Genomic DNA, 15,108 nt, shown 5'->3' with positions numbered 1-15,108 from the left:
GGTAAAACAGAGGGAGAACAGTGGCGGCGTCGCTTCAACAACGAATGCCGGAGCGACGTCGCTTCAACGACAAACGCCGGAGCGACGTCAGAAAAATAGAACTTCGATCATACATCATAAAAAATAGCAAGACGAAACATTAACGATTAAAATAGAACGGAACGGACAAAATCAGTCAAGAAGACAAAAAAAGCTCAGTATATTGTTGTTGATGGCATTTCCGATCAGATTTGAGTTTATGGCCAGCCATATCATTTTTCGTGTAAATCAGTGGAGAAAAAAAAACGACATAAAAACACAAACACATATATACAAAATGCATGGAACGAACAGCAGTTGTCGGCCATGTATTGATTCCGATCAGAGTTGCACGTTTTCCGGTGGAAACTTTCAAAAATCATAAACACAAAAATGAAAATACGAGGTGAAAGGAATGAGGTGTAGAAGTGACTGGTGGTGTCGTTTGGTTGCTGGCTGCTCCGGTTCATCGGAGTTTGGAGCTCCTCGCCGGAGCAGTGACGAGGGAAAAAAAAAGGTTGTTGTGTGGTGATTTTGTGCGGTGTTGGTTATGGAGCAATGGTTTGGTGGTGTTTTTGGGGTTCGCCGGAGCTCCGGCGTAGAGAGGGGTGGTCGTCGTTGTTGAAGCTCGGACAACAAGGGAAAGGGGACGGGGAGCAGCTCCTAGTGGCGTGGTCAACTGCTGGTGGTGGAGGTGTTTTGGAGCGTCGCCGGAGCTCCGAGCTCTATCGTGGAGGTGGCGGCGGCGGCGTGTAGTGAGAGAGAGAGAGAGAGAGGGGAGAGAAAAAAAATGTTTAAAGAGAGGATGAACCCTTTTTTAAAATCTGAAAATGAGATGTGTTTAGAAAAATATGAGCCCCTCCTCTTCTTTTATTGATAAAATGGCCCTTATTATTATCCAAAAAATAAAGTGTCACACCCCTTTGTCCCCTTGATGCTACTTTTAATCCCTGAGTTATTGTCCAATGGGGATTTTACCCTTTTAATCAGTGTATAAAAATTTATTAATCAATGGATCAAGAACCCAACCCATCACCTCAATTGTCAACTTTTTTAAAAAGGTGACGAGACCTTGACTTGATCGAATTTTGCTCTGCGTTTAAAAATGAATTGCTCCGATTTTCTCTGCACTGACGGATTGTACTAAAATATAGTTAATTAATACATGTGTAAGTATAAAAATGTAATTATTAATGTATAAGATATGAAAATGTATTGCTATAAAATAAAGAGACCATTATTAAGTGCACAAAATGGTAGTATTCGTTGTACATGTGCAAAATAATGATTCTTGAAAAAAATGACAATAAATTGATAAAATTCCTAAAATAAGGATAATCATCAATAAATTATCGAAAAATGTAAAAATGTGCAAAAAATGTATTTCGCGCTCTTTAACGAATCAGGGCCCCCCAAAACGTTAATTTTAAGCACGTCGAGCCAAAATTAGGTGTCAACATGGATGACATGTTAATTGTAGGACAAGACAAGGAGCTGATTGCCAAGTTGAAAGGAGATTTGTCCAAGTCATTTGACATGAAGGACTTAGGCCCAGCACAACAAATTCTGGGGATGAAGATTGTTCGAGAGTGAACAAGCATAAAGTTGTGGCTATCTCAACAGAATTACATTGAACGTGTACTAGAACGCTTCAACATGAAGAGTGCTAAACCCGTTAGCACGCCTCTTCCTGGTCATCTGAAGTTGAGCAAGCGGATGTGCCCTACAACAAAGAAGGAGAAAGAGGGCATGGCCAAAGTTCCTTATTCATCAGCAGTCAGAAGTTTGATGTATGCTATGTTATGCACTAGACCTGATATTGCTCATGCAGTTGGTGTTGTTAGCAGATTTCTTGAAAATCCTGGAAAAGAACACTGGAAAGCAGTCCAGTGGATACTTAGGTACTTGAGAGGTACTACTGGAGACTGTTTGTGTTTCGGAGGATCTGATCCAATCTTGAAGGGTTACACAGATGCTGATATGACAGGTGATCTTGATAATCGTAAATCTACTACTGGATACCTGTTCACATTTTTAGGGGGAGCTACATCATGGTAGTCAAAGTTGCAGAAGTGTGTCGCACTCTCTACAACTGAAGCAGAGTACATTGCCGCTACAGAAGCTGGCAAGGAGATGATATGGCTGAAACGGTTCCTTCAAGAGCTTGGATCGCATCAGGAGGAGTATGTCGTCTATTGTGACAGTCAAGTGCAATAAATTTGAGCAAGAACTCCATGTACCATGCAAGGACGAAGCATATTGACGTGAGATATCACAGGATTCGAGAAAAGATAGAGGATGGATCTATGCAGGTCAAGAAAATCCCTACAGGTGAGAATCCTTCGGATATGCTGACCAAGGTGGTACCAAAAGACAAGTTCGAGCTATGCAAGGAACTTGTCGGCATGCACTCAAACTAGAAGCCCGGCGTTGCCTCATTCAGGTGAATGGGACTGGAGGGGGAGATTGATGAAGCCATCCCATTTGGTGGTAATTGGCATGTGCCAATTTAATTGGCTACAAATTGAACTTGGAGCCAAAGGAAAATACTTGGAGCCAAAGAAAAATTCTTGGAGCCAAAGGAAAATTTGTGCATTACAAATTTTGGGTCCTTTTCTTTTTTCTTGTTTTTGTGCTTGGAGGCCAAGTTTGGTCTCTTATAAATGGAGAGCATTTCTTCCATTTGGAAGACACACCAAACAACGAGAGAAAGAAGAGTTAGGCAAAGAAGAGTGAGGCATTCACAGATAGAAAAATAGTCTGTGAGGAAAAATAGAGAGTGTGAGCGATATTGTACTGAGGTGGAAAATCTTAAAAGAGGGTAATTTCTTTTGAGTGTGTAGTGGTCTTTGGAGTATTTCACTCACACCTACAAAGTGTAAAATCCTTACTATAGTGATATCAGTTGCTCCTCTCGGCCTGTGGTTTTTCCCTTTTGGGTTTCCATATAAAAATCTTGGTGTCATTATCGCTCTTTTTTATTCTTGTTGATTAACCATATCACGGCGCTACATTATTATTCCGCTGTAAATACCGTGAATATTATTTCTGTGGGGGGTTTATTCCCAACAGAAAGTGTATATTGTTGCATCATCCAATGGTTTTCTTCTCTGCAGAAAACATAGACATAAGCAGAGAGTTTATTATATTTACAATCCTGCGACGAGGCAACATTTGGCTCTCCCTAAAACTCAAATCTGCATGGAGAACGACCAAGCTATTGGATTTACTTGTAAAGTAGATGACCCTGATAATGATGTCATATCCTTTACTATGGTTCACTATGCAATACCTCGCCGTTGGGATGAGTTACAGTACACTGTAACGATTGAAATTTTCTCTTCTGAGACTAATGTGTGGGATGCCCATGATCTAATTCTTGATGTACCTCTCAGTTTGTACCCTTTTGATTGGGATTCATCATCATCATCATCAGCAGCAGCAGCTGGTGTCATCGAAGGAGCATTCTGTTGGCTCGATCAGTTTGGAAGACAGATCACCGTTTATGATAGTATCTATAAGTGTTTCTGGGCTTTGGATTTTCCTGAAGAGATGGTGGAGGGTCTCAATTGTTTTCTTGGATTATCTGGTGGGGCTCTCTATTTTACATTGAATTGTGGGGATGCCATCACTGTGTGGCGTCTCGAGATCCATATTCGTAATCGAGATGCAGTATGGATTAGGAAGTATGATGCAAATGTTGCAGCTACAGTATGCAGTGTCCGGAGGCCTTTGGACTTGGAGGCGACACTCTTCGTGTCAAGGCGCTTGGGCGTACAGGCTCTCTTCGTGTTGAGGTGCAGAACATGGTTATTCATCCTGTTGTTCCCCACATCTTTTATTTGGATATAAGAGGCAAGGTTATTTCTTACGACTTGGAAATGGATATTGCTCAACTTGTGTATGATATTGGAGAACCTTGGCGCAGAACACGACACTACAAATTATTTGCTTATGAGTGGCATCGATGGCCACGACTTCTTTAGATTATCAATTAGTGGTGTTGGCTATTACCTATTAATTTGTGTTTCATTAATGACAATTTCTGAGTGTTCTATTTACTTCAAATATAGATACTTTTGTATGAACTTCTTTCTTTTTAATTCTGCTAAATCCTTGATTTGATTTTTGATTGTACTCTATCTTGAATATTCTAAAAGAAAAATTAGACTAGAAGAATAAAAAAAAAAGAAAAAAAAAAAGAAAAAAAGATGAGCCTTTGCTTCTTTTGGGATTCCTACGAAAAGAAGTTACGGGCTCGGAAAATACACTTATAAAATTGGATGGATGGAGATGAAGGGAATAGTCTTTTTTGTACAAACATCTTTCTCTGTTCATACTTTTTAGTGCCTTTGTTTCCACTTTTCTTATTTTATTCTTTTAGTACAGTACTCCGGCTTCATTCTTTTAGTACAATACTCCATATTCATACCTTTGGCTTTTTCTGACAATGGAGATGAGTGTAATATCTCAAACCATAAGGCAAGTTTGTGTTACGGAATGGAGGATTTATGTGCAAATTGGGGGTATATTATGTATTTAGACAATTTAATATAAAGCATCACTTTCGTCTGAATGGATTGGAAACATAATGTTTGATGAAGGAAATACTGTGTTGGTTTTCCTGTTTCGTAATGACTTTTAAAACTTTATGGTTTAGTAGACTATCACTGTCAATGAGGAATCTGTGAAAAGTCTGTTTTACTGGTTCGCTGAGGTTGTTGATGAGACATAAACAAAGCCTCCTATTCTTTGGCTTCAATGAGGTCAATAACTGTTGGGTTTTGATATTGGTGAATGGGAAATGATGGGATGAAAAGTGAAGGGAATGTAAAAGGTCTCTTTTGCTTTGGTTAAAACATTTGTCCCACATAGGAAAAAGAGAGGTGCATATATTACATTACACCTTCTCTAGTCGCTAAAAGGGTTGAGGGGGCAAGGACCCCTCGCGTCGTCGCTCGCTCGCTCGGCTCGGCTCGGCTCCGGCTTGGGCTTGGATTTGGATTTGGAAAAGATCGATTGACTGATTAAAAAAACCTTTTGGACAAACTTTCTTCCCGGATATTTTCAAATTTCCCTCCAAAAAAACCTGGTGACTGATCTGAATGGTTGCAAACATTCAGAATCAGTACCTCCAACTGCTATAAATTTCTGTTTTGTTCCAGATCTCAGTACGAATTTTTCTGTGCTAAAAAACAAAATAAAACCTTTCTCTCCAAAACTCTCTTGTTTTATTCTGTGTGATACACTGCCGTTGAGTGGTTCGACGCTACCGGAATTTGGAGTACTACTATTCTGGTAAAATAATCGTTCTATCCTGGGAGGGGATATTCCATCAACCTCGAGTACTGTGAGGGGAATAATTTCCTTAAGGAAACACTTTGAACTAAGTGGGCTCGATTATATTCTGAAAATATTTTTTCTGTTTCCAACACTGTTTCTGTAGTTTACTGGTTTTAAGTATTTTACTGTTAAGTATTTTATACTGTGTAATCTGTTTTACTAAGTGTTTTACAGATTGTGTTGAAACATTATTTAAACCTATACAGATTATTTTGGGAACAATCTTAAGGAAATTACATATACTATTATAATCTGTATTCTTTTTAAGGAGATTAAAACTCGTGTAGTTTTCTACTCCATATGAATATTAGTATTCTGACTTGAAGATATAAAAACTTCGTTGGAATACCAAAGTTCATAATTATACTGTGATTTGAAGAAATAAAATCTTCATCGTTTAAGTTTGTGATTTAATTGCTATTTTGGTTTTATTAACTAAAACAATTTGTCGATTTGACAGTGACAAAGAAATAATGGTAATTGAGACTGGAACTCCCTCTGCGAACATTGCACCAGCGGTTACTCCTACAACTCGTACCGCTGTGCCACCGGCTGAGAAACCTGCGACGTTCACCTGTGCCAACTTTAAAGGATGGTAGCAAAGAATGTTCTTTTGGCTTACCACCCTTGGTATGCAAAAGTTCACCAGTGAGGACCCTCCCGTGTCTGCCGCCGACATGCCTGACAACCAAAAGTTCATGGTTACTGAGGCTTGGAAATAGGCTGATTTCTTGTGCAAAGGCTACATTTTGAATGCCTTAGAAGATGACTTGTACAACGTCTACAGTGCAGCAGAGACCTCCAAAGAACTATGGAGTGCACTTGAAAAGAAGTACAAAACCGAAGATGCTTGCTTGAAGAAGTTTGTGGTTGCCAAATTCCTAGACTACAAAATGGTGGATGGAAACAACGTTGGAACCCAAGTTCAAGAGCTTCAACTTATCTTCCATGACCTTATTGCTGAAGGTATGGTAGTGAATGAAGCGTTCCAAGTGGCTGCAATGATTGAGAAGTTGCCGCCCTTATGGAAAGATTTCAAGAATTATCTTAAGCACAAGAGAAAGGAAATGAAGTTGGTGGATCTTGTGATTCGTCTCAAGATCGAGGAAGATAACAAAACCGCTAAGAAGAGGTACCGTAAGAGTTCACCGATTGAAGGGGCAAATGTTGTTGAAGATGCTGCTCCGAAAAAGAACAAGAAAAGGAAGAGGCCTTCTAGAAAGGAGAAGGTTCCTAACAAGAAAAAGTTCAAGGGAAACTGTTATAATTGTGGTAAAGCAGGCCATAAAGCTCTCGACTGTCGTGCCCCCAAGAGGGACAAAGAGAAAAACAAGGGTCTGGCAAACATGATGGAAGATGTTGATGACCTGTGTGCAATGCTGTCTGAGTGCAACCTGGTTGGTAACCTAAAGGAGTGGTGGCTTGATTCTGGCGCCACTCGACATGTGTGTGCCGTTAAGGAAGCATTTGCAACCTACACTCCCGCTGGACCCGAAGAGGAGCTAAATATGGGAAATACTGCAACAGCCAAAGTTGAAGGATATGGAAAGGTTCGGTTGAAGATGACATCCGGAAAGGTGCTGACTCTCAACAACGTCATGCACGTTCCAACAATTAGGAAGAACCTAGTTTCAGCCGCACTACTCGTGAAAAATGGGTTTAAGTGCGTGCTGGTTAGTGATAAATTTGTACTTAGTAAGAATGTCATGTTTGTAGGAAAGGGCTACCTCACCGAGGGCCTTTTCAAACTTAATGTAATGGTTGTTGACAATATTAATGGAAAATTTGCTTCTTCTTACTTATTGGAGTCAAATAATTTATGGCATGTTCATTTAGGACATGTCAATTACAAAACCTTGTGGAAAATGATTAATCTTGAAATATTGCCTAAATTTGAGTGTAATATATCTAAATGTCAAATATGTGTTGAATCAAAGTTTGTTAAGCATTCGTATAAGTCTGTTCAAAAGAATTCAAATCCTTTAGACTTAATCCACATTGACATTTGTGATATGAAGTCAATACCATCTCGCGGTGGGAAAAAGTATTTCATAACTTTTAATTGACGATTGCACTCGATATTGTTATGTTTATTTGTTAAATAGTAAGGATGAAGCAATAGAAGCATTTAAGCAATATAAGAATGAAGTCGAAAATCAATTGAATAAAAATATTAAAATGATTAGAAGTGATAGGGGTGGGGAATACGAATCTCCTTTTGGAGAGATATGTTTAGAATATGGGATTATTCATCAAACTACTACCCCCTACACACCACAATCAAATGGAATCGCGGAAAGGAAAAACCGAACATTAAAGGAGATGATGAATGCTTTATTAATAAGTTCCGGTTTACCACAGAGCTTGTGGGGGGAAGCTATCCTTACAGCTAATCGAATACTTAACAGGGTGCCCCACAGCAAAACACAATATATTCCATATGAACTATGGAAAGGAAGAAAACCCAACTTGAAATATTTCAAAGTGTGGGGGTGTTTAGCAAAGGTCCAAGTTCCTTTGCCCAAAAGGGTAAAAATCGGACAAAAAACTGTGGATTGTGTTTTTATTGGCTATGCTACAAACAGCAAAGCTTGTCGGTTTTTGGTTCACAAATCGTACAACCCCGAAATTCATGTTAATACGGTAATTGAATCAGATAATGCTGAATTTTTAAAAAATATTTATCCGTATAAAACTGAATGTGAGTCGTCAAGTGAAAGATCCAAACGACCGTGGGAAGAACTAAAGGAAAGTACACCAAGTGAAGAGGATCCAAGGCGTAGCAAACGTCAAAGAACATCTACTTCCTTTGGACCAGATTTTGTAACATTCTTGCTTGAAAATGAGCCTCAAACATTTAAAGCAGCGATGTCATCTTCTGATTCAACATTTTTGAAAGAGGCAGTCAATAGTGAGATTCAATCAATCTTAGATAACCACACTTGGGAAGTGGTTGATCTTCCTCCTGGAAACAAGCCTTTAGGTTCTAAATGGACTTTTAAAAGGAAAAATGAAAGCTGATGGCACTATTGACAAATATAAGGCAAGGCTTGTGGTCAAAGGTTATAGACAAAAAGAAGGTCTTGATTATTTTGACACATACTCACCTGTAACAAGAATAACGTCCATTCGGGTGTTAGTGGCTCTGGCAGTCGTGTATGGTCTTGAAATTCACCAAATGGACGTTAAAACAGCTTTCTTAAATGGTGATTTAGAGGAAGAAATTTACATGAAACAACTCGAGGGTTTTGTGGTTCCTGGTAAAGAAAATAAAGTGTGCAAACTTGTAAAGTCGCTTTATGGACTTAAAAAAGCACCCAAACAATGACATGCTAAATTTGACCAAACCATGTTGGCAAATGGCTTTAAAATCAATGAGTTTGTTAAATGTGTTTACATTAAAAACACTCCAGGCCACGAAGTCATTGTTTGTTTGTATGTTGATGACATGCTGATAATGAGCAAAGATATGGCAGATATAAATGCTACAAAGCGCATGCTGGCTAGCAAATTTGACATGAAAAACTTAGGAGTTGCTGATGTAATCCTAGGAATCAGAATTCATAGAACTCCACAAGGTATAGCATTATCACAGTCTCACTACATAGATAAAGTACTCGACAAGTTCAAGTACTTGGATTTCAAGATTGCCAGAACTCCAATTGATGTGAGTTACGCACTTCAAAAGAATGAAGGTGAAAGTAAATCACAAGGGGACTATGCGAGAGTGTTGGGAAGTCTAATGTATATCATGAATTGTACACGACCAGATATAACATGTGCTATTATCAAACTGAGTCGGTTTACAAGTAATCCCAATCACACACATTGGATGACAATGAAACGAGTTTTGGGGTATCTGAAACATACTCAAGAATCTGCTTTGCATTATAATAAATATCTCGAAGTGATTGAGGGATATAGTGATGCTAATTGGATCACTGGATCGTCTGAAGTTAAATCCACGAGTGGATATGTTTTTGCAATTGGGAGTGGAGCAGTGTCTTGGAAATCATCCAAACAGACTTGCATCGCCCGTTCCACTATGGAATCTGAATTCATAGCTTTAGACAAGGCCAGTGAAGAAGCTGAATGGCTCCAGAACTTCTTAGAAGATATTCCATTCTGGCCCAAACCTTTGGCTCCAATATGTATTCATTGTGATAGTCAAGCAGCAATAGGTAGGGCAGAGAGCGTAATACATAATGGAAAATCTCGTCACATACGACGGAGACACAATACCGTTAGATAACTCCTCTCTAGTGGCGTTATCACGATTGACTATGTAAAGTCAAGAGATAACGTAACGGATCCGCTTACAAAAGGCTTATCTAGAGAGGGAGTTAGTAGATCATCAATGGGAATGGAGTTAAGGCCGAGGACAAGTCATCATAGCGGTAACTCCACCTAGCAGACTGGAGATCCCAAGAGCTAGGTTCAAGGAGATCAAACAAAGTTGTGACTGACGGTTCAACATTGTCAAATATCTCAACCCATTCTCGGATGAAGACAATGTTCAGAAATAAGGATAAAACTTGATGGCTTGGTAATGAGTTAATACAACATTAAGATTTTTAATGATTATCTAAATCTGGCAGTGTATGACCAGATAATGTGGCTATAGGACCACATGTTTAGAAATCACCTATGTGAGTGTTAAGTGTAAGCCGCTTTAAAGGGGAATGACAGTGAAGGCCCATTCTCTATGCACTCATGAAATCATGCGGTGTTCATGGCTGAAACGAACACAACCGTGAGAACCATAAACGGTTGAGGGTTGATTGTGTGACTTATGTTGTCTAGGTATACAACAAAGTTCGACGGTTCAAAGATATCAAATCTACCGATTGATCGAGTATATCCGATATAAGTTCACCACGGAAAGTTCAAAGGACCCCTCGCGCCGTCGTCGTCGCTCGCTCGGCTCGACTTCGGATTCGGATTCGGATTTGGAAAAGATTGATTGATTGATTATCTTTTTGGACAAACTTGGATTTGGATTTGGATTTGATCGATTGATTGATTATCTTTTTGGACAAACTTTTCTTTAATTATTTAATTAATTAATTAATTAATCCAATGCGGATCGACCCTGACCCGCGACTTGTGACCGACCCGGTCCGTTTTTCCTCTTCCCGGATATTTTCAAATTTCCCTAAAAAAATACCCGGTGACTGATCTGAATGGTTGTAAACATTCAGAATTAGTACCTCCAACTGCTATAAATTCCTGTTTTGTTCCAGAATTCAGTACGAATTTTTCTGCGCTAAAAAACAAAATAAAACCTTTTTCTCCAAAACTCTCTTGTTTTATTGTATGTGATACACTACCATTGAGTGGTTCGGCGATACCGGAATTTGGAGTACTACTATTCTGGTAAAATAATCGTTCTATCCTGGGAGGGGATATTCCATCAACCTCGAGTACTGTGAGGGGAATAATTTCCTTCAGGACACACTTTGAACTAAGTGGGCTCGATTATATTCTGAAAATATTTTTTCTTTTTCCAACATTGTTTCTGTTCATTTTCCTGTTTCTGTAGTTTACTGGTTTTAAGTATTTTACTGTTAAGTATTTTATATTATGTAATCTGTTTTACTAAGTGTTTTATAGATTGTGTTGAAACGTTATTTAAACCTATACAGATTATTTTGGGAACAATAACTCATCCCCAGGTACCCTTTATTCACATTCTTGTTATACTATTTCTCATCTTTTAGCTTGAGCTAGTTTGATTACAGTGTTTTGATTATTTTTTGTTGTCTATATCAGTTAAAATGTGATCAAATTTCATTTGCTTGAAGTTGTACGACCATCTTCCTCGAAGATTGGATAATTTTTTGATATGCAGGTGGGAATTCCTTTGACTGATGACTACTTGGGATTTTTCCAGTTCATGTGGTATGATTTATGATCAAACATTTAAGACAGCAAATGTTTTTTGTGAGTTCCAGTCTCTTTTACAACCTTTGGAGCAGTGCAAATTTGATTCTTAGTAAAATTGGTGAAAAACTTAGATACATTAATAGGCACAACATTTTCACTCAGACTAGTTTAGTATTACTGAACCAGTCATTGAGGACGAGCAATGTTTGGCAGTGCACACAGATTCGCGGTATAGTTGATTTAATGAGCTGTAGTCACTTATGAATTGCAAATCAGTAAAAAAAATCATCTTCCGGATAAAGCTCTTTATACTGGTTTTATGAAGATAGGATACGTAACTCCTTTAACATGATTTTTCAATGGACTGTAGTTTGCAAACTCCACGGATATTATCCCGTCCAACATGCACGGGCTATTTTATATTCTTGACAAGTATTATAGATATGGTGAAGTGTATACGACTTGTCACGTGGTTTCTTTCTTAGATAGGGAACCACCCTGCTTCCAAACTCGGATGTCTGGGTGGGAGTTTTATTAAAAACAATATAAATATGTACAATGAGGGAGGGGGACATAAACCTTACTCCCTAATGAAATGAGAGTTGGATAAGTCAACTCTTATACGATTTGTATGCAATCTACCTATTATATGCAACTAAGCAGGCATGTATTGATGCAAAATGCATGTCTTATATGAGAAGAGGACTCCTCGTCTTTACATTGACGTTATGATGCAAATCAAACTAATGCATACGATGCATGAAGTGCAATCCCATATGAGAGGAGGACTCCTCTTCCTCTTTACAGTAATAACTAAACCTAAACTATTGCCTACGACCTCCGAACTCTCCTACGTCGCTTATGGACTACCCCTCTACGCCTCCTCAGTCGCAGAAGTAAATAGTACTAACATCTCTAATAAAGTGGCCCCAACTCTTATAACGAAGTCTCCACCTCAGATCACGTGGGGTGTACTCCTCCCCGTAGTGACAGTATAAGATGTTCGGCTGGTACATGGTACCATCCGGATGAAGCTCAAATAACACACCACTCCTCTCTGAATGAGGTAGACCTCAAGCATGTGGTAGCAGTCAAAGTGCGCAATAGGTCTCTCAACCAGTGTTTTAAAAGGCAAGGGCATAAGGCGGGGTGTTTTACATTTGCCTCGGTGAGGTTTAAGCTCCATGAGTATTTAATTTTTAGTATTTCATAAAATAATATAATTACAATTAATATTTTTAAATAGGCAAAATTACATTAAAAAAAATGAAAAAAAACTGTGTATGTGTATGTGTGTGTGTATATATATATATATATAGTGTTGCCTTTTTTTATTTTTCATACTTGTTAACTTTTACTTCATATAGTAACATTAGTATTTATATTAGTGAGGTTCGATTCAAGTCAATAAGATATTAGCCAAGTGTTTTAAAGACATTACCTAGGATGTTATTGTAAAAACTTTATTTAATAATATGAAGATCTGAGTAGTTTAGTTCAAAGTTCTAAAATATTGCTCTTAAAATGTAGATAGTGTTTTTTATTTCTTTTGTTATATATATTTTGTACTTCTTTTTACAATCTTCAATATTATCTGAGAGAAACTTATAACATAAAATTTATCGGTAAATTTTTTGGGGCCTCAAAAGTTTGGGGGCCTAAAGCAAAAACTTTACTAGCCTCACCCTCTAGCCACCCCTGCTTACAACTTGTAATTATATATACCATAATTTTACAAGTATAAACATTACAATGAAATAAAAGTTATCATGGAATACAAATCAACTCTTATATCTTAACTTTCAAACAATGAAAAAACCACAATTTCTTAAAACAATATTACTATCATACTGTTCATTTTATATCAATAAACTTTATCAGTATTATAATTAAAACGTAACTCCATGAATAAAATTAAAATTACTTTTAAATAGCGAAATAATAAAATATGATAATTTTGATATATAGGACAAAAGACCAATGACAAGTGAAAATGTACAAATTGGCTTTGTATTTTTAAAAGAAATATTAAGTGATATTCACCCCCACGATGTTCTCAAATAGTAAATATGCAATACCACGACTTGTTATTTGAGTTACACCCAATCTTCTTATTTATATAGATGAAAAACTATTAAATATCATTCATTTGTTAAAGAATTATGAGGGTCAACGATTTTAATGAATGAATTTAACATATAATTTGTGTAAGAACTGTTAGGCGAACCCCGAGCATTGGACGTTAGGCGTGTTTAGGATGTACAATCGGGCGCTTAGGGCGTAAGCCTAACAAGAATTAAGCCCCGAACATGAGTCTCGGGACGTTTTGCCAGTGCCTCGCCCCGAGGCGAGGCGAGCCTCGGGACAAGTCCTCAAACTGCCTTTTAAAACACTTCTCTCGATTAGCTTAAAGGTAGATCCACAGTGCTGATCTAGGATAAGGATGAGATCTCCCGGGCGAGGAGTGCCTAATTAAATTAAACAAAGGTGATAATCAGTGGGAAGAAAAATCAGGCATTATTAGGAACATGTACATGTGTTCGTGATTACGGCTTATCGGAAAGTTTTCCCATTTTTTGGCAAAATAACTAATTTGCTTGAATATCAAAACTTCTTTTATTTGGTAACCAATATTTGATGGGTGACAAATATGGATGAAAGAAGTCGGCCATTTTGGCACATCCATGGGCATTAAAAGATCCAATATAGCTGTTGTTAGAAGAATGAAAGAAGTCGGCCTACAGGAGTTACGGAAAACTAGCAGCATACTGATACAACAATCAAGTATCCATTTTGCCATAATTTTGGGACATCATAGGCCGAGGCGAATCCGGGAATTTAAGAGGATGGGTTCACCATCGGGGGAGGTGTTCGCCTGAACCCCTTCGACAAATATACACTATATATATGGTAATATTTTTATTTTTTATGCACATATATAAATTTTGAATCCCATAAGCCCAAGACTAGAAGTTGACTCGGCGGTTTAGGAGGTTCAAAATTTAGCTTGAGGTTCCAAGTTCAAATCTCAAGCACTTAGAGCCTGGCGCCTAACCAGTGCTCCATTCCATTTAGTTTGACCATGTGTTCCTTCAGTTATAATTAGATATATTTATAAGAATTATACACATAATATACCGAGTTTAGTCGGGTGACCATGTGTTCACGTGACTCATTTTTTACACATAAATTCGCCCCTGATCATAGGTCAATTATACAATTATATTTCAAGAAAGTAATTATTGGATAACAGATTTCATAAAATAAATCCAACTTTCTGTAACACTTGAGCTGAGATAAGTGATCAAAACTAGAGTTTCAAACAAGGATTTAAGCAACTTCTAAGCTAAATAAGATATTTGAGCTAAGTAAGAAGAAGAGAAAACTAGGTTATTAACAACTTTTTCAGAGAGAAAACCCCAAATGTGATCCTTATAGCTGATATATTTTATACCAAATATATGAAATAGGCACGAAAAAGAAAAGATTCTCTCCTACGCTTACCCACAGCCAACTTGCATTGAACTTTATTCGAAGAAATTAAAAATTATGCAAAGACAAAAGTGTAGCAATCATGACTTTTGGAGCACTTAAAACCCAGCTGGACTAGAGTGTAGTTTCTATAACCAATCAACTAATAATTAACTACCTTGAGTTCCAAATCTGTCTCTGACCAACAATTGTAACACTTCCATTCATTTGTCTCAAAAAATACCCTTCTATTTTGAAAAAAAGGCTAAAAATATACTCTGAACTTATTTTGGGTCAAAAATACCCCTCTCATTCTTAAAGTCTTCATATACATCCTTGTCTTGACGGAAATTATCCCCTAAAATAACCCAAAATTATTTTTTAAATCCG

At 37.7% G+C, this 15,108-nt stretch overlaps 1 protein-coding gene and 1 pseudogene across 1 annotated transcript; both read left to right on the top strand.

Annotated features, from left to right (window-relative positions):
• Positions 1–2,736: 2,736 nt before the first annotated feature.
• Positions 2,737–4,049, top strand: LOC132634176 (uncharacterized). The gene has a single exon (XM_060350470.1). The coding sequence runs from the start codon at positions 3,220–3,222 to the stop codon at positions 3,868–3,870; it is 651 nt and encodes a 216-aa protein (XP_060206453.1). The 5' UTR covers positions 2,737–3,219; the 3' UTR covers positions 3,871–4,049.
• Positions 4,050–5,966: 1,917 nt separating this feature from the next.
• On the top strand, positions 5,967–7,754 carry LOC132631350 (uncharacterized; annotated as a pseudogene).
• Positions 7,755–15,108: the final 7,354 nt, after the last annotated feature.

The sequence above is a fragment of the Lycium barbarum genome, chromosome 3 (genome assembly GCF_019175385.1).
Source record: "Lycium barbarum isolate Lr01 chromosome 3, ASM1917538v2, whole genome shotgun sequence".
Lineage (NCBI taxonomy): Eukaryota > Viridiplantae > Streptophyta > Magnoliopsida > Solanales > Solanaceae > Lycium > Lycium barbarum.
Note: the sequence above shows the minus strand (reverse complement) of the source record. Positions and strands in the feature narration are given on the sequence as shown.

Excerpts from the sequence above, each read along its gene's own strand:
- LOC132634176 (XM_060350470.1), top strand. The coding sequence starts at position 3,220 with ATGGAGAACGACCAAGCTATTGGATTTACTTGTAAAGTAGATGACCCT.